Consider the following 23,824-nt stretch of genomic DNA (forward strand, 5'->3'; position numbering starts at 1 on the left):
AACATGGTGAAACCCCATCTCTACTAAAAACACAAAAATTAGCTGGATGTGGTGGTGAGTGCCTGTAATCCCAGCTACTCGGGAGGCTGAGACAGGAGAATCTCTTGAACTTGGGAGGCAGAGGTTGCAGTGAGCCGAGACTGTGCCACCGCACTAAAGCCTGGGTGACAGAGTGAGGCTCCATCTCAAAAAAAAAAACAAAATGAAAGAAGGAAGGAAGGAAGGAAGGGAGGAAGGAGGGAGGGAGGGAGGGAAGGAAGGAAGGAAAGAAAAAAAAGAAAAGAAAAGAAAACAAAAGAAAACAAAAGAAATTGCCTTGGCTGTTTAATGAGGGTCTCCTGGTCTCTCCTGGGGTCATTGGTCCTGCCTGGGCCATGGGAAAAACTGTTCTGCTTGAGGGAGAATAAGTGAGTTGGTGGTGTTGCCTTCCCCCTGGTGTGTTCACACTACTCTTTCCCAAATATAAAATCACTACCCTTCCCACAAAATAGAGGAGTACAAAGAGGTATATCCTCCTATCCTTTTTGCTTTTTCAGGAACCCCTTGTTGGTCTTTTCTTCTGTGGATTCAATCCCCCTCTTTCAGGTGGAACCACATCAGCAGAGCTCATGTGTCCTCCCACCTCAGCCCCCCAGCCTTTACCTCCATCCCTTCTCCTGCTGCTGTCCCGACTCTCCTTCCTGCCCCTCCCGTAACTCACAATCTGGCTGTTCCTGTGTCCCAGTGGACGCAGCTCCAATGAAGGTGACCAATGACCTCCCTGCCACTTAACCCAAGGGCTTTTCCCAACCCCCTCCCACATGCAGTGATCAGCTTGGTTCCTCTTCCTGCAACACGCTGCCCCATGACTCTTGTGCCCTTGCAGCATTTCCGGCCCTTCCTGGTGGGACACCGTTTTGTGGTCTCCTTCACAGGCACCTTTTGTGTCCCAGCTGTTGAACACTGTGCTTCCTCCAGGCTTGGCCCCAGCCCCCTTCTCTTCTCACTCTGTGCTTCCTACGGCAGGTCACCTGTGTGTGTGACTTCCACACCGGCCACCCTCATGACCCTGGCTTTATAACTCCAACTCCACTTGGATGTTTCAAAGGCACCTTAAACTCCATCTGTGTACAACCAAACTGTGACCGCCTGCTTCTCTTCCAGTTCCCTGCCAATGTCCCGTGCCTTGGAGGATAGCACCGCCACCCCATCTGGGAGCTTAAGCCAGAAACCTGCAGATGAACTTCAGCAGCTCCTCCCAGAACCTCCCTAGCTGACTTTTCCTCTGGGCACTCCCCTCTGGTCACTGTCCACACCCAGGTGTAGGTCCGCTGCTCTCCAGCTGGGCCTCCCTGATGGCCTGAGTTTTACTCTTGCTCGCGTCTATGCGACCCTCTGCCTGAACCTGTCCCTCCTCTGTCCCCTGCCCTGTTCTCCATCACAGGGGGCTGATCCCTCACACTGAATGTCTCTGGCTCCCCTGCCAGCTGGCTTCTGCCGACGGAGGTGCTGGTAGGAGACTGGAGTTGGTGGTAAGGCAGCCAGGGCCCTGCTCCCCTCGTTCTGCAGCTGCTGATAGGCAGACTGTGTGGCTCCAGATTCCCTGGTGACATAGCCTCTCCCTGTGTCCCTCTGGCCTGCAGGTGGTGGTGGCTCCTGCTGTTGCTAATCCCAGGGTCGCTCACTGCCCTCATTAGGCCTCTGAGCTCTTCGGTCACCTGGTGGCCACTTCTTCACATTCAAGTCCTGCTGTTCCAAATACTCCCGCTGACCTTGCTTCCATTCAACCCAAGTTATCCGGTCACCCTACCTCTCTGCAGAGCACCTGCAGTGGCTCCCCTGGCTCTTAAAGACCCCAACCCCTGACAAAGCCTATGAGTTGCTCCATGGTTTGGACCCCATCTGCTCCCTGTGTCTTCTGACCCCGTGACACTTTCCCCATCCCACTACCCTTCACTGCTCACCCGGACCCTCAGCAGTGCCCCCAACCCCCTCATCTGCTCCCTCTGCTCCGGCCACATTGCCTTCCTTAAGCTCCATGCTCACTCCTGCCTCAGGGCCTTTGCACGTTCCTCTTCCCTCTGCCTGGAGGTGTCTCCGCCTCCCCTGCCCACACCTTTGCCAATTTAATGCCTTCTCATCCTATGGGTTTGGGTGCCCATGTCACCCAGGAACGCCTGGACTCAGGTGGGCCATCCACTTCTATGCCTGCTCCTTTCCTTGAGAGCTCTCTCCTTAGTTTTTTGGCTTTTCTGTTTTTGAGATGGAGTCTCACTCTGTCACCCAGGCTGGAATGCAATGGCGCAATCTCAGCTCACTGCAACCTCCGCCTCCCAGGTTCAAGCGATTCTCCTGCCTCAGCCTCCCAAGTAGCTGGGGTTACAGGCACCCGCCACCACACCCAGCTAATTTTGTATTTTTAGTAGAGACAGGGTTTCCACCATGTTGGTTAGGCTGGTCTCGAACTCCTGACCTCAAGTGATCTGCCCACCTTGGCCTCCCAAAGTGCTGGGATTATAGGCATGAGCCACCATGCCCGGCCCTCACTCCTTAGTTGTAATGATTCAAAACAAACTGGTGCACTGTTCTCAGCCTCTGCTGACAGATCATGAAAGCAGACTTGGTGCCTGTTTTCTTACTGCTGGTGCCCTATTGCCTGGCACAAGTAACGCCCAGAATGTTGTGGGATGGATTCTGCTACGCACATTCCTTCCACCTTGAGTTTTCCCTACACTGCAGATAATTCTTCCATATTGGAATAATTGACCTCTCATGCCATTCTTACCATTCCAAAGTATTCTTCAAAAGACAAGTTTGTCGTGTGTGTGTGTGTGTGTGTGTGTGTGTGTGTGTGTGTGTAAGAGACAGGGTCTCACATCACCCAGGCTAGAGTGCGGTGGAGCAATCATGGCTCACTGGGCTCATCCTCCTCCTGCCTCAGTCGGGACTACAAGCATGCACTACCATGCCTGGCTCATTTTTGTAGAGGTGAGGTCTCACTACATTGCCCAAGGTGATCTCGAACTCCTGAGCTCAGGTGATCCACCCGCCTCGGCCTCCCAATGTGCTGGGATTACAGGTATGAGCCACTGCGCCCGGCCATGCAGGAGGATTTTTAACACCACAGTCGCTTCTCAAAGCTCTTCCACTCTACTGGGAACCACACTCGACTGTGACCTCCCGGCCTGTCCAGAACTCTGTCCTCTGAGCCTCTTATTTCAGCCCTGGCCATGTATTGCAGCAGCCTTGGTCCCCTTCCTTGTGCTCAGAGCTTTGTCCGCCCCACAAGGCTGCTTTAGCGTCTCGCCTGAGTTTTGGCTTAGGTGACCCTCACACTACAGGCAGGACAAGATCAAGAACATTTTACAACAGAGAAGAAACTCACAGTGGCAAGGTGAGCTGCCTGGGTATGAGAGCCCAGGCATCCTCACCCCCAGGCTGACCGGGACCTGCCTGGCTGCCAGCCTGCTGCTGGGTAGTGGGAGACTCTACTCTCTGGGGTGAACACACCCCAGAAGCATCTCTGTGTGGACACTAGAGGCTTTTGGAAAAGGCTCTATAGATTTAAAAACAAGAAAAACGCAACAACTCCTGAAAACAGCCAGCATGCATGTGGACGCTGGCTGGGGCGGAGTGGTCAGGCAGTGTGGTGGGCTGGGTATGGACTCCTGCACGGGAGTTATAAATCATCACTTTAAGGCCCAGTATGGTGGCTCATGCCTGTAATCCCAGTGCTTCTGGAGGCTGAGGGGGGAGCAATGTCTGAGGCCAGAAGTTGAAGATCAGCCTGAGCAACATAGTCTCAGCCCAGGTGTAGCGGCTCATGCCTGTAATCCCAGCACTTTTGGAGGCTGAGGCAGGTGGATCACTTGAGCTCAGGAGTTTGAAATCAGCCTGGGGAACATGATGAAACCCTGTCTCTACCAAAAAAAAAAAAAAGGCCAGGCAGGCATGGTGGTGTGCACCTGTAGTCCCAGCTACTTGGGAGACTGAGGTGGGAGGATTGCTTGAGCCTAGGAGTTTGTGGCTGCAGTGAGCTGTGATCGCACCACTGTACTCCCCCTGGGTAACAGGGGGAGACCCATCTTTAAAATAAATAAATAAATAAATAAATAAATAAATAAATAAATAAAATTCTCACTTCCTCATCCAAAGCAAAGAAGAACTGGCTAACGACACTAAAAACTATTGATCTCACAAGAAGTTGGAATTGATTTGTGCTGGAGTCAAACTTTCTTCTGACCTCACAGACCCAGGGCAGCAGCTGGCAGGGGCCAGGCACACAGACTGGAGATGCCCAGTGTCGGTGCAGAAATGCTGCCTGCACGGCTGCTGGGCACAGGACAAACCCACATTGGGGGAGGGTTTGGAGGGGCCACTTGGGAGACCTTTCTGGCAACCCCATCACCACCCCAGGCATCTGATTCCTGATGCTTGGTTAAAAAAAAGGGACAACATTCATTTGGGTACAAGCTTTTCCATCAAGGTAGCCAGAGCTCGGTCAGGAGAACATGGTCAAACAGTCCCTGGCCCCTTGCAGACTGAGCCGCACACCTCAGGCCCAGAGTCCAGGGACACTCACCAGCAGACGAGCCCAGCCACCACGGCCATCCAGGTGATGCAGCAGGAGTGGCGCTGCTTGGTCTGCACTGCATCATCCTGCTGGCAGCAGCACGCACAAATCAGGTAAGCCACAAGGAAGATGAGGTTCAGGCCCAGGCAGACAGCGGCCACCAGCCCCAGGAACAGCAGCGACTGGAAGAGAGCGGAGGCCTGTTGTCACTCTTCATCCCTGCAGTAAGGGGCCCTGGAAGTGCCCTGCCACCTGGGCTGCGCATAGGACTGGGGCTGAGCTGCATCTCTCGTGCATCCTTCCAAGCTCCACCTATGGTTCAAGTTTCTACTCTGTAAACAGAGGGCCCGGCGCTGAGGCACTCGGGTGGGAGTGATGGAGCTTACAGGGCATGAGGCCAAGTGGTGGGCCTGGTGGTCAGTGAGGGAGGAGTTCCAGAGCTGGTCCTCGGTTTCTGGTTCAGACTCTGGATGAAGATATGGACCAGGCCCTGCTGATGAAGAGTCTGAACCACTCAGGGGACAAGACAGGAATCCCCGGTTAGCAGGGAGGGCTGTGGGTGGTGAGCTCCATGGCCAAGGGAAAAAGGAAAGGAGAGGGATGTCGTCCAGGACCAGAGTACCCAGAGGCCTTGGGCGCTGAGGGCCACTGAGACAGGGCCTGGAAGGACAGCCCTGTGTATCTGTTGCCTCTTCCATGCAAGGACCCCGCTGTCCCAGTATGGGCATCATCCTCTAGCAGAATGTGAAGAGCTTGTTCTAGGTGTTGGGGTCCATCCTGAGAATTGAGAAGCCAGCTCCATGCTTGGGGGATGCGTGAGGGGGTGGGACAGTCAGGATATGCAACTTGTGGAGTACTTTCCACTGCACCCCAAAGGGACAGCTGAACCTCCAGTGCCAGAGGCAGCAGCAAAGCCAGAATTCTGAGGGGGCTGGAGGGGCCTGAGGCCTGCCTAGCACCTCAGGGTCCTGCAATGGGAGCCAGTCTGTCAGGAGGCCTGGTGCCACTCTCTGCTCACTCATCTCTTGATTTTGCCAGATGGGCACAAGATGGCACCGGGATTGGCAGCCGCCAGCCAGGGCTGGACCTGGCTCTAAGTCAGGCTTCTGAGCTGACAGCCACCCCTGCTTCCCATGCACCCCTGATAGGGGTTCCCAGTCCCAAATCCCTAGTGCCCCAGGGAGGCTGCCGGGGAAGCCTGTTTCAGGGAAACCTATGCAGGGGGTGGCAATCAGCAGGAAGGGGGTACTCCAGGACCCTGTGGTCTAAGGGGGAGACGAGACTTGTGCAGGGGCAGGCACACACAGAGCTAGCCCTGACAAACCAAGGCCGGGCTCTGCAGTCTGGGGCTTTGGGGCCATTTTCCAGGGGGACAGACACCTGCTGGACGCCACGCTGCCAGCCCTGTGAGACGCGGGCAGGCCTTCGGGCCTCTGACATGGACTGCTCTGCTGGTCACTCTTGGCTGGCAGACTTCTCAGCTGAAGTGGTGGGGGCAGACCAGAAAAAGGCAGGAGAGATGGCTCACTTGGGAGGGGAACAGATGGATTTGACTTAAAATGTGGCTTTCTGCCAGGTGTGGTGCCTCACTGCTATATCTCAGCACTTTGGGAGGCCAAGGTGAGAGGACTGCTTGAGCCCAGGAGTTCAGGACCAGTCTGGGCAATACAGGGAGACCCTGTCTCTACAAAAAAATAAAAAATAAAAAATTAGCTGGGCATGGTAGCATGTGCCTGTAGTCTCAGCTACTCAGGAGGCTGAGGTGGGAAGATCGCTTGAGACTGGGAGGTTGAGGCTGCAGTGAACCATGATTGTGCCACTGCACTCCAGCCTGGGTGACAGAGGGAGGTCCTGTCTAAAAAAAAAAGAAAGTGGCAGCTGGGAAGCCAGGGCCCAGTAGATCTGGGCACCTCCATCTCCCAAAGACCTCACAGTGTGGCAGGGGCTGGGGCTGGGGCTCTCCCCGCCTGGACCACTCATTAGCACGGCCTGTCCCCGGGACTGACCCCAGCAAGCCCAGGGGCAGAAAGAGATGGTGGAAAGTCACTGCCCCTCTTCTGGTCCTCAGTCCATGCCCCTTCACCAGAGGGCCCTGCAGCCCAGGCCAAGGCAGAGGAGGCCAAAACAGCTGGGAGTTGAGAGCCTCTTTCCTCAAAGTGAAGTCTACCACCCCATGACCTGTGGCCCTGACATCTTCTGGGAGCTTGTTAGAGGTGCAGAATCTCTAGCTCCACCCTGGAGCCAGTGAATCAGAGCTGCCTCTAGAGATGATCCCAGGCAACATATATTCCATTAAAGTCTGGGCAGCACTCGATTGGTGTCAGCAGAAGTTCTCAAACTTTTTCCAGTAGCTTAACTTTTTCTTCAAACTGACTTGCTTAGCAGAGCCCTGAAACACAGAGCTCCATCTGAGTGAGGAGTGGATAGAAATGCCACGTTTTGTCCTGGCCACCCCTTAGCAGCCCCTGAGGCCTCTCTGCTAAAGCCCAGGGATCCCCCTAACCATTTGCAAACCAGCGAGGCCTGGTGGCATGCACTTGCAATCCCAGCTACTGGGGAGACTGGGATGGGAGGATCACTTGAGCCCAGGAGTTTGAGTCTAGCCTGGGCTAGGCAACATACTGAGATCCCATCCCTTAAAAAAAAAATAACCCAACCTCCCAAAAAAAACCCCAAACCAAGCCAAAAAAAAATTGCAAATCATTGTGTAACATGCGTGCCATGACCCAGCAATTCTGCTTTACAGAAAGGAGGGCTGTGTCCCTCAGAAGATACACAAATGTTCACAGCAGCTTCACACAGCAGTCACAGCCTACACCCAAAAAGACACAAATGTCCACCAACAAGAGAAAAGATATAGAACACATGTTATAGTCTCAGAATACTACACAGCCATGAAAAGGAAACTGCAGCCATACATGACGGTATTTCTGGGATGAATTTCCCAGAAGTCAGGCTGAGGGAGAAAGCCAGACACAGAACGGCAGAGACAGTATGGATTAATTTATACGAAGTTCAAAGTCAGAGATACTCATCAATAGCCAGAGAAATGTGAATCGTCGAATCATTGCTACCTTTGGGAGGGTGCGGACTTCAAGAAAGCATGAAGGGGGCTTCTGGGGGGTCAGGAATACAATTTGATTGGGATGGCGTTGCTCACACACACACACACACCACGCATGCAGGTGCTCGAGGGTATAAATTCACTGAGCTGTGCACTCAAGATTACACTCTTGCCTGTAAGTTATTCCTTTTTTTTTTTTTTTTTTTTGAGACAGTGTCTCACTCTTGTCGCCCAGGCTGGGGTGCAATGGTACAATCTCGGATCACTGTAACCTCCGCCTCCCAGGTTCAAGGGATTCTTTTGTTTTTTGTTTGTTTGTTTGTTTTTTGAGACAGAGTCTTGCTCTGTCACCAGGCTGGAGTGCAGTGGCGTGATCTCGGCTGACTATAACCTCCGCCTCCCAGGTTCAAGTGATTCTCCTGCCTCAGCCTCCTGAGCAGCTGGGATTACAGGCATGTGCCACCATGCTCAGCTAATTTTTTTGTACTTTTAGTGCAAAAGGACCAGGCTGGTCTCGAACTCCTGACCTCAAGTGATCCACCTGCCTCGGCCTCCCAAAGTGCTGGGATTACGGGCGTGAGCCACCACGCCCAACCAAGTTATTCCTAATAACAAAAAAATGTAAGGGAGCCCCAGATAACCCTCCTGTGTAGCCTGGAGCCCAGTCACCATCCAGCCTGCCCCCAGCTACCCTTTGAGTTTGCCTCCTGAACAGTCCCACTATCATTTTATCCCCAGTGGGAAAAGCTACTGCATCTACCAATGTCCCCACCCAGCAAGGAAGGCTCGTCCGAGAAGGATCAGGCTGTGGGTGATGCAGCCGGCTCCTCCGTTTCACTCTCTGAAGCCTCCTCCAGCCTCCCGGTCTCCCCCTTTGGCAGCCGCTGAGCCTCTGTGGCCTGGGGCCTCTCCAAGCTGGGCAGCTGGCCTCAATTAGGTTTCTGATAATGCTGTCCAGCTCCAGTGAAAGCGAGGCCTGGGAAACCCAAACTCGGAGGCCTTTTTTTTTTTTTTAATTTCCTTTTTCTAAAAAGAAAATACAGGTAGACTCTCACTATGTTGGCCAGGCTGGTCTCCAACTCCTGGGCTCATGTGATCCTCCTTCCTTGGCCTCCCAAACTGCTGGGATTACAGGCATGAGCCACCCTGCCCAGCCTTTGGAAGCCTTTTGTTAGGGAGTTACTTCCCAAACCCTCCTGGGAACCCTACCTAGGTGCTGGGAGAAAACTGGGGGTGGTAGGTGGGACAGGGTGAGAGGGTATAGGGGGAAAAGGAGTTGGGAAGGGAAGAGGAAAGACGAGGGAAGGTGGGCAAGGGAGGAGGAAGGAGGAGGGAAAAGAGGAGCAGGTAGGAGCCCGCCCCTCTCCCCCCAACCAGCAGCACCCTCTTCCAGGGCCAGTTTGGTGGCACCTGCTGCTCCTAATGGGCAATTATTTTCTTGCTCCTAATTAACACTTCATGTCCCCGTGTGCATGGAGGTGGCGGGGAATGGAAGAGGGAGCCAAGAGTTCCGCTTCCAGGCCCCCCTGCTCAGATGGACAGAGCTTTGCCAAGACAATTTCCCACACCTCCCTACGCCTCCCACTGTGCCCTGCAGCCACCTCCTTGTCCCACAGCAACACCAGTCCCCCAGCTCCCACACTGGTGCTTAGACTCTGCCTCTCCCGTCATCAAAGGGACTTCAATTATTTCTGATTTGTCACTGTGTCATGAAAAACCCAGAGCAGAGACAGCCAAGCTGGGACCCAAGTTGGGGGCCGCAGTGACCATGGCAGCGGGACCCCAGGGTCTTCTGCACTGGACAGGGGAGGGGACAACAGCCCCTGGGCCCAGAAGACATAGAGAGAGGTGTGCCAGTCTCAGGGGGAGGCTGGGAGAGGGAAACTAGGAGCACCTAGAGGGAGAGGCTCCCTCCCAAGCCCACTGGGAAAGATTAAGCCCTCTCCCAGGCGTGGCATGACTGTCTGATGACCATGATTCAATTGCACACTGGATGAATGGGGCTTCCTCCTCCCAACCTCAGCTCTTCTCAGATCTTGGCTGGGATGGGCTTGCTGCCTGGTCCTTCTTCCTCAGACCTGCCCCCAGGTCAGAAGCAGGAAGTCCTGTAGTTCCGGTCCAGTCCCCAACTGTGTACCCTCCACTTTGTACTTTGGCGAATCTATGAACCAAACCAACCAATGAGAGAATACATGGAAATACATGCCTAAACACAAAAAAAATTAACAACATATCCTCTGCCTCCTAACACACGTCCCAAAAGAGCGGCTGGTCAGCTGATCTTGGGCAAGGGAAGCTGGAACAGGAAGCACACATGTGACCACCTGCCTGTTGACAGTAGCAATAACTAACACTTGCACAGCCTTTGGGAGCTTACTAAGATGTTTCAAGAACGGAGCTCATCAGTGTCTGGTCTCCCCTGAGGGGCTGGCTGGATGGTGACGGTGGCACTCACGCCCAGGCAGGGACACCGAAGTGCCTCGTTCATTTGCTCAGAGAGACACTGCTGGATTCAGTGCCAGATGCCCATTCCCTTCTCCCCAACACTGCCCAATGGACACCTGGCTGGCTGCAGTCTTCTCCTTCCCAAGCAGCGATTGTAGCAGTTTCCAGTGTGCCAGGCACTGGCCACAGGCTTCATAATCCATGAACTCTCTAGTCCTTTTACCATCTCTTTAGAGTAGGAATCGTCTCCAAATTCAATCCCCCTCATCTTTCAAAGGTGAGAAGACTCAGGCTGCAGGTCTAGGCTGATTTGCTTCCAGACATACAGCCACATCTGGCAGCGCAGAGCTGGGTGCCTGCCAGGGCCAGGGTGCACTCATCCACAGCCCTGCCTTGGTGCTAACTTCTCATGCCTCCACTGACTGGAGGGTAGCCTCCCCACAAGGCTGGTGACACAGGCCAAGTGGCCTTTGTGAGGACTTGGGTTCAAGTTCACTGGGGGGAGAGGGGCGAGGATCAACTATCAGGAGGACTGGGGGCTTCCATGGCTCCCAAAGACCCCAGGAAGTGAGAGCCCCTACTTCCTCAGGAAGGTTCTGGAACACTGAATTTGCTCAGGAAATCCCAGCTTACCAGGTGACCTGCTCTTCACCATCTCTGCACTTCCAAGAACCCCCTTGCCTTTGAGATCCCCCGCACCACCCACATCCCTAGGCCAGCATCTGCCTGTTTCCATCCTTGCTTAGTCTCTGATGCACATGCACCCACCCCCACCCCCCACACAGCCAGCACTGTGCATTTGAACATGTGGGGCATGAGCTGAATCCCTTTCTGCAGGCATTTTGTTCAGTCTCCCCCAATCAGAGTCTGTGGAAGAGATCTCCTTCCTCTCCATCCCCCAACAGGGTACTGTCCTGGACACAATGCTGAACCTCACAGCCACTCCAGTGAATGATCTGTGTCACTGGCTCCTGTTATGTGCTATGGGACTCTCTGTACTAGGGATGATATGTGGAATATCTCATCTAATTCTTGCAGATGAAGGGAGCAAGGCTCAGAGAGGTTAAGACACCTACCCATGGTCACACATGGAAAGAACTAGGAATCCACCCCAGCCAACTGGAGGGCAGAGCCCCCACCTCAAACTGTTTGGTGTCTGCCACAGCACTGTGCCCAGAGCCCAGCCGCAGAGAATCCCCAGCAATTTCTCCTGAAGACCTGCTGCCTTTGTTACCATGGTCAGCCCACGCCTGGCATGGCACTTGCCCCAGTCAAGATTGCTGAAGACTGGGATGACCGACGGTCCATCTGACTCTGTTAGTGACTGGTGCTCAGGAGGAAAGAAGACGTCCAGGAGAGACCTGTGGTCACAACAGGGGAACTTACCAAAACAGGAGCCGCCTTAAATAACACCCAGAGCCAGACTTCCGGTCCTGGCCCACCAGGCTCATCTCCTACTCAGCCATCTGAGTGGTGGGGAGGGGTGAGCAGGACCAGGAGCCGGTGGGCAGGGCTGGTGTCAGCTGCCCAGGAGCAGTGGCCAATGGGAAGGGACACCCTCTGGAACCATTTGTTGCCCAGCACAACGTGAGCCAGGGCCGGAATCCTGGGAGGAGGGGCAGAGGCTGGAGGTAGGTTCATCTGGCTCAACTGCCACCTGTCCATGGGACTGAGGGGGCTGTGGGCAGGCCCAGGCTCCACCAGCCACAGCTGTTGGGCAGATAGGAACTGTCTCTGGGGCCAGCAGGGTGAAGGAGTCCCCTTACCATCCCTACCCCCATCTAGGGGTCTTCTTGACACAGTGAAAAGTTTAGATTTCCTCCAGTGGAGAGGAGAAAACTATGGCTGGAGACCCTGGGTGTGGGATCCGGGGCACAGGGTTTGGGATGGGGACACACACACACACACACACACACACACACACACACACACCTGCCTCTGAAATCATATCCGCCTCTTTTCATGCATTCTCTGGAGGAGGAAGATTCCCTGGAGCTATCCCCAGGCAGCCACATTCTCAGGGAACACAGACTCCCACAGGCTGGGCCCCGGGAGTGGGGGGAGTGTGTCCACCGACTGCCTTCTTGCTCCTGTGTGCCCATTGAACCCCAGGAAGGGGTCCTGATGCTCCCCTCCCTCTGGTAGGGCAGGCACCATCTGCCTGGGCCTGATGGCAGCCGGGTCGCCAGGGGTTATTATTAGACTCCCTGTCACTGGCGCTTGGGCATCTCACACTGGATCAGGATTCCCTCCAAGAGGCCCTGCTTTGCCCTGACCTGTCCCATATCTGGACAACTTGACACAGGGAGAGGCTGCTGGGGGCCAAAGTCCTGACATGGGCGCCTGGCTCTGAACAAATGGAACCCATCCTGGGCCACTGGCCCCAGAATCTTTGACCCAACACAAGGAACTGATACAGGTGGGCTCCCTGGGCCAGAGCAGGCATGACCAGACCTGAGACGGGCTGGGAGATTCTGCAGCTTTGTTTGTCTGGGCAGGGAGGTCTGGGGAGCCCTGGGCCTGTCTGTGGGGTGCAGAATCCTGCCAAGGGCCAGCAGAGTAGGGAAAGGGCGGGGAAGCCGGGAGTAACTGCCCTAGGCCAGAAATTCAGGGCTTAGAAGGTGGAGAGAGGGGCGTGGGGGAACAGGAATGGGTGAGTCTAGTACCAGGGGACACAGAGAGGCTGTCAATTCAACGGGGTCCTCAGGACAACAGTGTGAGATGGGCTGATGGAGGCCACCTTCCTTCCCTGGAACAAGCCCAAGCAGCTGTGGATTCTCTGCGCTAGAGGGGAAGTGACCCACGCTGCTTCCCCAAGCCCTGCAGCCTTCCAGCTGGGACTCCCACCCTGCAGGCCGGGGCTGGGGAGGAGGGGTGCTGCGAAGACCGACTTGGGAGACTCTACTCGGTTTCTGTCAAACTTTCCTAGGCCACTCAGCACCGGAAAGAGAGCGCCCCATCTTGGAATCTCAGACGGTCGAAAACGTCGGGGCATCCCTCAGCAACCCCGCACCTGGCGGGCCAGGATTACCCCGACACGAATGCCCCTGTCCCTACCCCTACCCCGCACCGCCCTGCCCGCTCAGCGTTCAGCCCCTCACCCCGCAGGCGGTCTCGCGCCCTTCCTCCCCTTCCCCACGCCCGCTTCACTCTGATCTCTTCAGTTTTCCCGGCCCCCAGGTTTCCAGACAGGAGGGGATGCGGGCCAAGGGCCTGGGAGGGTAGGGGAGAAGGGGAGAGGGGAGACGGGAAAGGGCTGCGTGGGGAGAGAAGGGGTCTGAGAGGCACGTGGGAAAAGGGCAGGCTCTCGAGGGGAGAGGGGGTAGTGCGGGGACTTGGGGCGCGCATGGCTGGGGTCTGGGGCGGCGTGAACTCACCTCCTGGTAACTCTCATCACCGGGGCTGAAGGTGCTGTTCACGGGCTGCAGGCGCAGGCCGAGGTGCGGGACACTGTGCAGCCACACGACCCACCAGGGAGAGATGTAGTCCACGCGCGCCGCCTGCATGGCTCGGCCCGAGTGCTATCCACAAGCTGAACGGCAGCTGCGCTCACCTCCCGGCCGAGGCCCCCGTGCCCGCCCCGCCCCCAGCCCCGCCTCTCCCTGGGCCCGCGCCCGCCCCGCCCCGCCCCACGGAGATCCCAGTCTCAGTTCTGGGCGCGCAGCCCGCTCCAGTCAATAGCCCCTTCCTGGGCGGGGATCTGTCCTGGCCGGATGGGAGGAGGGAAGTGAAAAAAGCTCCCAGAAGTCTCTAAATCAGTCTCAGTCTCGAGGTCCCCTGGCTGCTTCTTATTTATGATCAGATCAAGGGTATAAGGTGTCAGTGGGGGCAGCCAGCAGTCATAGGCCAGAGAGGGGCGACTGCCTGTCCCAAGGGCTTGTCACAGGGTAAGTAACCGACAGACTGGGAAAGGAAGGAGGCAATCTTCAGCCACTCGGTCACTCATTCTAAATTCACTCTCATTTTTTGGGCATCTATTGTGCAAGCCCTGTGGACTTAAAAAGAGAAATAAGACGCCATCCCTGCCCTCGGGAGCTCCCGGCGCATCTGCTCCAACACTGAAGCCACCTGCAGGACGCCTGAGTGAGGACAAGGTGTCTCACTCAGAAAATTTGCTTGATTCTTCCTGGCAAGTGGGACGGGTGAGCTTCCCGGAGGAGGGGACCTTCGAACTGTGTAGCGGAGAAGGTAGGAGAGCGATGAGAGCGCCCGGAAGGGACAAGCATTAGGGGAGACTGAAGCGCATGCAACAACATATTTATTGAGCATCTACTACGTGCCAGGCACTGTTACATCGGTGATGTAACAAAAGCCGACAAAAACCCTCACCCCGAGCGCAGGCACCGCAGAGGGCGATGACGACCCGAGAAGATGCCGAATGCAGGCCAGGAGGGGGCTCTGGGGAAAAGCAAAGGCATGGGAGGTTGCCCATCGGGGAGTCTCGCGTCCCTAGACCCTCCGTACTCTGCACATATGCAGAGGCCACCACCCGTCCTGTAACCGTAAACTGCTTGGCGTGACTTGTCCAGCGGAGGGAGGAGCCCAGGCTGGAGAACAAGGAGTCGGGGGTAGGTGGGGTGGAGTGATGGGATCGCGGCAGATTGGGCGTGGAAACCGCGCTGGGCAGCCAGTCTGAGGGGTGCGTAGCCACTGCGGCAGGGACGCGGGTGAGAAAGGAGCCCGGGAGGACGGGGACGGGGCTCCTAGGGTTCTGGCTGAAGGGACCGGGTGGATGCGGGCCGACTGAAAACGCTCGCAAACACACATGGCTGCCGGGGAGCGGGGCCCCATTCACCCAGTGCTCAAAGGCCCTGTGTCCATTAGAGGAAGTCCTGGCGTCGGGGCCTCTCCTCGTGGCCGTGATCCCACAGTTCTGGGGCCCCGCGGGAGCCCAAAGCTGAGGGACCCCGGAGGCTGGAAGCAGCCATTCTTCTCTCATCGGGGTGTCTTTCAACAAATTTTCTTGGCACGTTCTCTGTTCTAGAGAATATAGTAATGGATAAAACACACGTTCCCGCCTGCATGGTGTCTACAGCCTAGTAGGCGAGGTGAGGTGGACTTGTATCCTGCAAACAGAGACTGCAGGCCTTGCAAAATGTCAGAGTCCCTGCTGTAGGGAGAGGGCACAGTGACATGAGCTGAAGGATGATCCGGAGTCAAAGAGGGGGGTGCTGGGGGAAGCCTCTGTGCAGAAGGGAACAGGACCCTGTGAGATCAGGGACCAAGCCCAGTGGAAAGGGAAGCAAGCAAGTTCCAGAACAGGAAAGGGGAGCCGGAGAACTGCAGGAGCCAGGCCATCAGCTTGGAGACTGCGGCAGGGGAAGGAACTTCTTTGGGTGAAAATCTCATTTTAAAAGGTCTTGGTCTCTGACTCAGTCCCTGCAGTTGCTGGGGAAAGTGGACTCTTCAGGAAGGGCTCTGGTAGCCGCCTTTAAAGCCCCTGCCCTCAGAGGCCTCCCAAGTGGGAAGGGCCTGCCTCCTAGGCAGTGGGTGGTCACCGAGGACTGACTTTGAAGCCGGGGCAACGGAAGACCCAGAAGGCTGGAGGCCTGCACATGGTACTGGAAGAAACAAACCGCAAAGGCTGTCCCTCAGGGCTATCCCCACAGCCACCGGAATGCAGCCTGGAATATCCAAACCTGTCAGCCCACCTGCACCCAGCCAGACAGCGACCATTCTAGCTGCTTCCCCGGAGGCCTACTGGCCCAGAGAGGTGTCAAAAAAAGCTGAGGCACAACACAGACAGACCTCTCAGACTCAGCAGGGAGTTGGAGAACAGTCTGCAAACCAGCAGCTGTAGCCCATCCCCCTCCCCCCCATTCACCTGGTATGCAGCCCTTAGGGGCTTGCTGAAGCCCCTGCAAGACAGTGGCCCACCTGAGAGCTTGGAAACACACCTATGTCCCAGACCACCGCAATCGCAATCTCCAGTTAGCCCCGGCCACCACAGTGAACTGCCTAAGTGCCCCAGATGACTGAGTCACAAGCCAGGGCTGGGAGGCACTTCACGAAAGGCGGCCTTCTCTAGACAAGGCTGGACACACCCCGGCAGGGCCTGTCTCCTAGGAGCTGGGATGAAACCCCCGGACGATGTGCTGGGAACAAAGAAAACCCACGTGGTAAAGGCTGCTCTTCCTTGGGAATCTGCAAATGTTTACAGAACGGGGAAGGCTTGAGAGCCGCCCAGGGTGCGGCACCTGGGCCTGAGGGCTGGCGTACCTACCCTCTCCCTCTCCCGGAGGAAACAAGACCCACAACCAGACTCACAACCACCTCACACCCTCACAATCCTTACAGAATATTCAAAGACTGGCACTTCAACCTTACAACCTGAGCGCGTTTAAATGCCTAACACAATACCAAGCACACTGTATACCACACTTATAGAGAGCTTACAAAAACAAGAAACACTACCTTGGGCAGGAAGACAGGTTTTATGATGCCGGTCATTTCCAGGGGTGCTGTCCGCTATGGCACAGCACCACCTGGTGGCCACCCCAACCCACGCACACACACCCCCACCACAATCCCAGCACCCTGACAGCAAGCCAATGAAAGAGGTGTTAATATGGCTATTTTCCAACTGAGGAAACGGGCAAAAGTGTAGTATTTCTCCAAGTCAGTCAAGTTAGCGAGTGGTAGATGTGCTATACCTTGTTGCACCCATTTTGGGACCTGTTTGAATGGCATGCCCCACCACCGCTCCCACATCTGCCAGTTATGTTTAACCCCACGTGCTACTTCCACCATGGCCTCCCCACATCTTATTTTCAAACTCGGGCTGAAAACAGATGGCCTCATTCGCCCACTGAGACCATGCTCAAGATCAGGGATGCGCTGGGCACGGAGATTCATGCCTGTAATTCCAGCACTATGGGAGGCTGAGGCAGGCAGTGAAACCCTGTCTCTACTAAAAATACAAAAATTAGCCAGGCGTGGTGACGTGTGCCTGTAATCCCAGCTACTCGGGAGGCTGAGACAGGAGAATCGCTTGAACCCAGGAGGTGGAAGTGGTAGTGAGCTGGGATCGCACCACTGTGCTCCAGGCTGAGCCGCAGAGCAAGACTCCATCTCAAAAAACAAAAAAAAAAGACAAAAACAAACAAACAAACAAAGATGCAGGAGGAAGGAAGCAACAGGACCGGCGTCCTCTTCCCATCAGAAGCCACTACCAGGTAGCATTTTTCCCTTTCCCATCCTCAAAGATGAAAGACACTTAGGATTTTTAGTATTTTAATACAGTTCCAATCAGTGTGTCTGGTTCATTTCAGTTCCTTCACTGCCAAACCTAGAGGGAAAGAGACAAAAAGTAAGCCATCCAGCAGACACATCTGAGTTGCTACTGCTTGTCTACATTTTGTACTTAAGCTAAAGAGAGCACACAAGGTTCAGAAATTAGATCCACCAGCGAAGTTTCGGTTAAAATATTTAGTGTTTGATAAAAAGACTTGGTCTATTATATTCCATCTGTTCCCCTGTAAAAAATGGGGACTACCAGTACTAGCACCAACCTCGAAGGGTTGTGAACCGGATTAAAAGAGCTCTAACCTCTCTTCTGGCTAAGGAAATGATTTCTGGTACTGCATATAACCTGAGAATCACAACTATTCCTCACACTCCCAACAGCAAGAGCAGATTCTTAGACCATAAAAAGGGCTCTGAAATCAGAGGGATTCAAAACAAGATACAACAGGGCCACACACAGCAACCTTCCAAACCCCACCCACCCCTGAAGTGACTTCAGGCTCACTCACCAGGGGGCAGGGACTGCTTCAGTTTCTCTGCCTTCTCTTTGTCAGTGATGACCAGGGTGTAAAGGTATCTGCTGCATCGAACTTTAAATTTCACATTGTCCTTATTTTTCTTGATCTTGACAGCTACCGGAGACCAGAATCAGGAATTAAATTGTATCACAGAAAACAGATGTGACACAGTCCCTGTGCAAACACACTCAAGCAGTAAGCAGCATGCAGGAGATAGTCAGCACCCACCTCCAGTACCGTCCCTCTGCGCAAACAGAAAACACTATTACCCGTTCCTCCAACTTGTTGACTTTTATTGGGTACACTGAACACAACATTGTAGAATATCCTCTATCAACCTTATTATCTTTCTTATTTCTACTTTCTTTTTTGAGACAGTCTCGGTCTGTTGCCAGGCTGGAGCGTAGTGGTGCAATCTTGGCTCCCTGCAACCTCCGCCTCCCAGGTTCAAGCGATTCTCCTGCCTAAGCCTCCTGGAGTAGCTGGGATTACAGGCGCGCACCACCACACCCAGCTAATTTTTTGTATTTTTAGTAGAGATGGGGTTTCACCATGTTGGCTAGGATTGTCTTGATCTCTGGACCTCATGATCCGCTGGCCTCAGGCTCCCAAAATGCTGGGATTCCAGGCATGAGCCACCGCGCCTGGCCTATTATCTTTTTTAAAAGGGATGGAAGAAGTGATAAAGTAAGGAGAAGGGCTCTCTGCTGGGACTGAGTGCTTTTCAGCATTCCACTCCCGGAAATCACGTCTCCGCATGTGAGATGACATTCTGGGCCAGTAAGAGCTCGTTCTTCAGGATGCTTCCAGCCACTGCACACAACATGCACCCAGGCTTTTCCTTGAATTTATGTGGAATCCATTTTCTGGGTTCTTTCCTGCTGCCAAGTTGTATCTCAGGATCACAGCTCAGATAAGACACAGCTAACATGTACCTCAAATTCAGCTGTGTGGGGTTTGAATTGTGCACCACTCTGGTTATGTACTAGCAGTATCAATGCATTGCCATTTGGCTGCTGTGAGATAACCCCCTCCCAGGAGTAGTTACCACTCCATGTACTCATTGAATGCCTTGTTCCAACTCTTTAAAAACTGCTCAGAGATACTCCCAGGATTTGTTATAATAGCAGTGATGTGCCAATCAAGAAGCAGGTGGCTGAGGGCTAAACATGGGCTCTAAGGCTTCAACGCAAGCACCTGGCCAGACGCAGCACACAGCACTTAACCTGGCAGATGCAACACAAGATGATCTTGTCCTCGCAATTCCGCAACTCCATTTCTGCCAGTAATTGCTATAGGAATGGGGTACATCAGAGGAAGCAGCACTGTGACTCAGAGCCTGCCCAAAGCACAGGCTGCCTGGACTCTTGTTCTTAATACATCCAGACACCTGGATATTCATCCAAACTAACCCATTTCACTGCCCCTAGCAGCTGAACACCACTTGTAAAGACATATGGAGCTCTTCAAAATGTTTATTCAGTTGAGCGCGGTGGCTCATGCCTGTAATCCCAGCACTTTGGGAGGCGGAGGTGGGCCGATCACCTGAGGTCAGGAGTTCGAGACCAGCCTGACCAACATGGAGAAACCCCGTCTCTCCTAAAAACACAAAAATTAGCTGGGTGCCTGTAATCCCAGCTACTCAGGAGGCTGAGGCAGGAAAACATGGGAGGCAGAGTTTGCAGTGAGCCAAGATTCTGCCACTGCACTCCAGCCTGGGCAATAAGAGTGAAACTCCATCTCAAAAAAAAAAAAAAAGTTTACTCAACATTGCCGTATGTGCAGCAGTTCCATTTCTAGGTATATACCCCAAAGAACAGATAGCAACCACAGAAATATTTGCACACCCATGTTCAGAGCATTATTCACAACAGCGGAAATGTAAAACAGCACAATGTCCATCAATAGACGAACAAACAAACCGTGGCCTACCCACACAATGGAAAACTCTGGTTTGGGTGTGGTGGCTCATGCCTGTAACCTCAGCACTTTGGAAGGCTAAGGTGGGAGGACTGCTTGAGGCCAGGAGCTGGAGACCAGCCTGGCCAACATAGATCCCATCTCTAAAAAAACAAAAATTAGCCAGGTGTGGTGGCGCGTGCCTGTAGTCCCAGAGACTCTGGAGGCTAAGGTGGGAGGATCACTCGCACCCAGGAGATCAGGGATGTAGTGAGCCATGATCACACCACTGCACTCCAGCCTGGGCAGGAGTGAGACCCTGTTTGAAAAAAGCAAATTCCGGGCCGGGCACGGTGGCTCACGCCTGTAATCCCAGCACTTTGGGAGGCCAAGGCAGGTGGATCATAAGGTCAGGAGATAGAGACCATCCTGGCTCACTCGGTGAAACCCCGTCTCTACTTTTAAAAAAAAAAAAAAAAAAAAAAGCCCAGCACAGTGACAGGTGCCTGTAATCCCAGCTACTCAGGAGGCTGCAGCAGGAGAATGGCATGAACCTGGGAGGCGGAGCTTGCAGTGAGCCGAGATTCCACCACTGCACTCCAGCCTGGGCAACAGAGTGACACTCCATCTCAAAGAAAAAGAAAAGATAAAAAGGCAATTCTGACACATGCTTGAGGACGTTTGAAGAGAAGCCAGTCACAAAAGGTCAAATATGCAATAGCAGACCCACTTGTATGGGGTAACCAGAGCAGCCACATTCAGGGACAAATTGGAAGGTGGTTGCCAGGGGCTGGGGAAGAATGGGGAGCTGGTGTTTAACAGAGGAAGTTTCAGTTTGGGAAGATAAAGTTCTGGAGATGGGTGGTGATGGTGGCAGCTGCTCAACAATGTGAATTTACTGAATGCCACTGAACTGTACAATTATGCTTTGTTGCCCAGCCCGGAGTGCAGGAGCGTAACCATGGCTCACTGCAGCCTCAATTTCCTGGGTTCAAGCAATCCTACCTCAGCCTCCTGAGTAGCTAGGACCACGGGCACATGCCCAGCTAACTTTTTTCTTTTGTAGAGACAGGGTCTCACTATGATGCCCAGGCTAGTCTCATCCATCTGCCTCAGTCTCCCAAAATGCTGGGATTACAGATAGGAACCACCATACCCAGTGTAAATGATAAATTTCATGCTACGCTTATTACACATTAAAAATTAATGCAACAATTTTAAAAAGCTTTTTCAACAAACAGCTACTGACACTATACTACCCCCAGGGGACTGTGACCGCTACCTTTAAAGCCACATCATCTAAAATCAAGGTTCCCAATTTTTGTGAGATAGTCTCGCTCTGTCATCCAGGCTGGAGTGCAGTGAGACAATCTCAGCTCACTGCAACCTCCGCCTCCTCGGTTCAACTGATTCTCCCGCCTCAGCCTCCTGAGTAGCTGGGACTGCAGCCGTGTGCCACCATGCCCGGCTAATTTTTTTATTTTTAGTAGAAATGGGGTTTTGCCATGTTGCCCAGGTTGGTCTTGAACTCCTGGTTCAAGTGATCTGTCTGCTTTGGCCTCCCAAATTGCTGGAATTATAGGCATGAGCCACCACGCCTGGACCACCACCCTTTTAAAACACAATCAAAGGGTGGTGTCATGTTTAACTTGATGAGAAGGGTAAGTTACCTGCTGGTAGAGTTGGGCTTCGAACTAGGCAGGGACCCCATATGGTATGAAATAAAACTGACCTGATAATCTCATCTCTTTATACAAAACCCTGGCAGACAGACATCATTCCCATCAGATGCTATTTTTTCCCACAGGTGGTCACTACCTCAAAGGTGACAGCCTGTTTTGGGTAATGGGGACACAAATATGACCCCCATCTCTGCCCACCCCCAACTGACTGAAAGACTCTCCCTGTACACCAACCACCGTCTGACTCCACCTCTGGCACAGAGCATTAGAGACAGCTGGTGTCTTAGCCCACCTTAACAGACCTGTCCCATGCAATCCCACTTCCACATGTGACCTGACTCTATTTCATGCAGCTGAAAAAAGATGACTCTGGGTTAAAGTAACAACATAACTCAAGACGTAGCTTGTATCAAACACAAGCCCCCAAATCTCCTTAAAGTATCACAAAGGTGTAACACAACTACCTCTCATGCTTGGTGTAAAAATTTAAGTGGGCAGCAGAGATTGGTACCTATCCATCGAAAACCTGCTGTTTAAGGTTTTTCATTAATCACCTTCTTTTCCCTGTATGTACAAGCTGGGAAACATACCTATGACAGTCCAACTTAAACTTTGTGACTTTACAATGATGGTAATGCGATATACATTCAGTAGAAGCCCTGCTTCAAATTTTGATCTTGGCGGAGCGCAGTGGCTCACGCCTGTAATCCCAGCACTTTGGGAAGTAGAGGCAGGTGGATCATCTCAGGTTAGGAGTTCGAGACCAGCCTGGCCAACATGGTGAAACTCTGTCTTTACCAAAAACACAAAAATTAGCCAGGCATGGTAGCACGCCCAGCTACTCTGAGGCAGGGGGATCGCTTGAACCTGGGAGGCGGTAATTGCAGTGAGCCAAAATCGCACCACTACAATACAGCCTGGGGGACAGAGCCAGACTGTCTCAAGGAAAAAAAAAAAAAAAATTTTTTTTTTTTTAAATATTTTTTTGGGCTAGATAGGTATACCTTCTGACACTGGCCAGCGACCACAGGATCATGAGATAAATGACTATACTGCAGTGTACCGTCCTCAATACACTACATGCAAATATCCGGTACTTTATTACAAAATGGGTTTTACGTTAAGATTTTGCACAACTGCAGAGAACCTAAACTCAGGGTTATGGGACGTGTGTCTTGAGGCTTTCACGCAGTAGAGATTCCGTTCCGAGAATTTTCTGTATTATACAAAAGAAAACAACACAGGGCAGCCCCTGAGATGCTCGTGATTAGCTAAAGATACTCCTAGAAATTCCAGGGCCTCAACGTGCCCCACACAAATCTTTCTCATGGGAAATAGGATGAAACCACTGCTCCCAGAGGGCCAGGCACACACCCAGACGGCCTAACCCGTCTCCTGCCTGACATTCCGGGTAAGATGCTCCCGGAGCGGTGCCAGGGTAGGCACTGCTCATCTTGAACCTTTGGAGCAACTACTTACATTTGGCATCCTTTCGTCGGGCTGTGAGCAGGAAGTCCTTAATTTCTTCAATTTTCCGAGGCTGCAACACAAAGGAAGCGGGTAAACAGACAGCAAAGAGACACGTCTTCCAGCGATGGTCCAGTCCACCAGCTCTTCCCGGCCTCCGGAGATCCTTGGGAGGCTCTCTCGCCCTCGCCCCGGGGCCCCACGAGCCCACCCCGGGAAGGCGCCAGGCAGGGACCGTACTCACCATGGCGACGAGGCGCGCTGGGCGCTGGCGTGGACCGGGACCTGCGGGTAACAGTCCTCGGCGTTAACACGGCTCGGGGGCCGGCAGTGAACCCCGTTTTCCCGCTCTCCCCCGAAATATCGGCCCCATCGCACTCCCCTTCTCCTCTCCGACACCCTCCACGCGGACCTGGGGTCCCCAAATTTCACCTGGCCGTGGATTGCCCCAGATTACCTTTCTCACCCGCGTATCACCCTAGAGAAACTCACAGCAAGCTGCAACCGGGAAAAAGGACGAAAAAGAACGAGACTTCCGTTTCCGGGCAGTTAAACCCTCCCAACGGAGGAAACTGGATACGGTGCCTGCTGAGGGTCAAGACTCATGTAGGCGTTCGCACTTCCAATTTCAGCAGCCCTGCCCCATTGTGGTCGAAGTCAACAGGGCAGCATCAAGAATGGAATGGACCATCCTGGCTGCCGCCCTCCCTCTGCCTCCCTCCTCCCGCTCCCCCCCATCCCTTCCTCCTATGACCCCCGCCTCTTCCCCGTCCACCCCTTCCTGTCTTCCCCCGCAACCCCCCAAACCCCAACCTGGCTTTGGTAGGTTTTAGCTCAGATTCAGTTTGAAGAGCTAATGCTTATTCTCCATGGCTTTCATTGGACCTGCGCACAGGCATCTACACAGAAAATTCTTCATTTAATGGCAGGGACCCTCGTGTGCACCTTATAG

General features: G+C 53.7%; 2 protein-coding genes across 6 annotated transcripts in view; both read right to left on the reverse strand.

Moving 5' to 3' along the window:
* TTYH2 (tweety family member 2) overlaps positions 1–13,640 on the reverse strand; it is a 48,399-nt gene extending 34,759 nt beyond the window's left edge. Inside the window, exons 1-2 of one of the 4 annotated variants that reach the window (XM_030827412.1) lie at positions 13,439–13,640; positions 4,562–4,734 (exon numbers count right to left, since the gene is read on the reverse strand). In XM_030827412.1, coding sequence (XP_030683272.1) covers positions 4,562–4,734; positions 13,439–13,567 — 302 coding nt within the window. In that variant the 5' untranslated portion in view covers positions 13,568–13,640. Of the gene's footprint in view, positions 1–4,561; positions 4,735–4,938; positions 5,354–13,438 lie in introns of those variants that run through there. The other 3 variants (XM_030827414.1, XM_030827410.1, XM_030827411.1) reach the window with 3 other exon arrangements.
* Positions 13,641–16,481: 2,841 nt separating this feature from the next.
* LOC100605420 (60S ribosomal protein L38) lies at positions 16,482–23,422 on the reverse strand. Of its 2 annotated transcripts, none has more exons than XM_030827425.1 (5): positions 23,365–23,422; positions 23,117–23,157; positions 22,885–22,945; positions 17,816–17,938; positions 16,482–17,349 (listed from the first exon to the last, which is right to left on the reverse strand). In XM_030827425.1, the coding sequence occupies exons 2-5, from the start codon at positions 23,117–23,119 to the stop codon at positions 17,324–17,326; spliced, it is 213 nt and encodes a 70-aa protein (XP_030683285.1). In that variant the 5' UTR covers positions 23,120–23,157; positions 23,365–23,422; the 3' UTR covers positions 16,482–17,323. The 2 variants fall into 2 exon arrangements, with proteins under 2 accessions (XP_030683285.1, XP_030683284.1); XM_030827424.1 differs by having other exon boundaries at positions 23,330–23,419.
* Between the last annotated feature and the right edge of the window lie 402 nt (positions 23,423–23,824).

This window comes from Nomascus leucogenys, chromosome 14, assembly GCF_006542625.1.
Source record: "Nomascus leucogenys isolate Asia chromosome 14, Asia_NLE_v1, whole genome shotgun sequence".
Classification (NCBI taxonomy): domain Eukaryota; kingdom Metazoa; phylum Chordata; class Mammalia; order Primates; family Hylobatidae; genus Nomascus; species Nomascus leucogenys.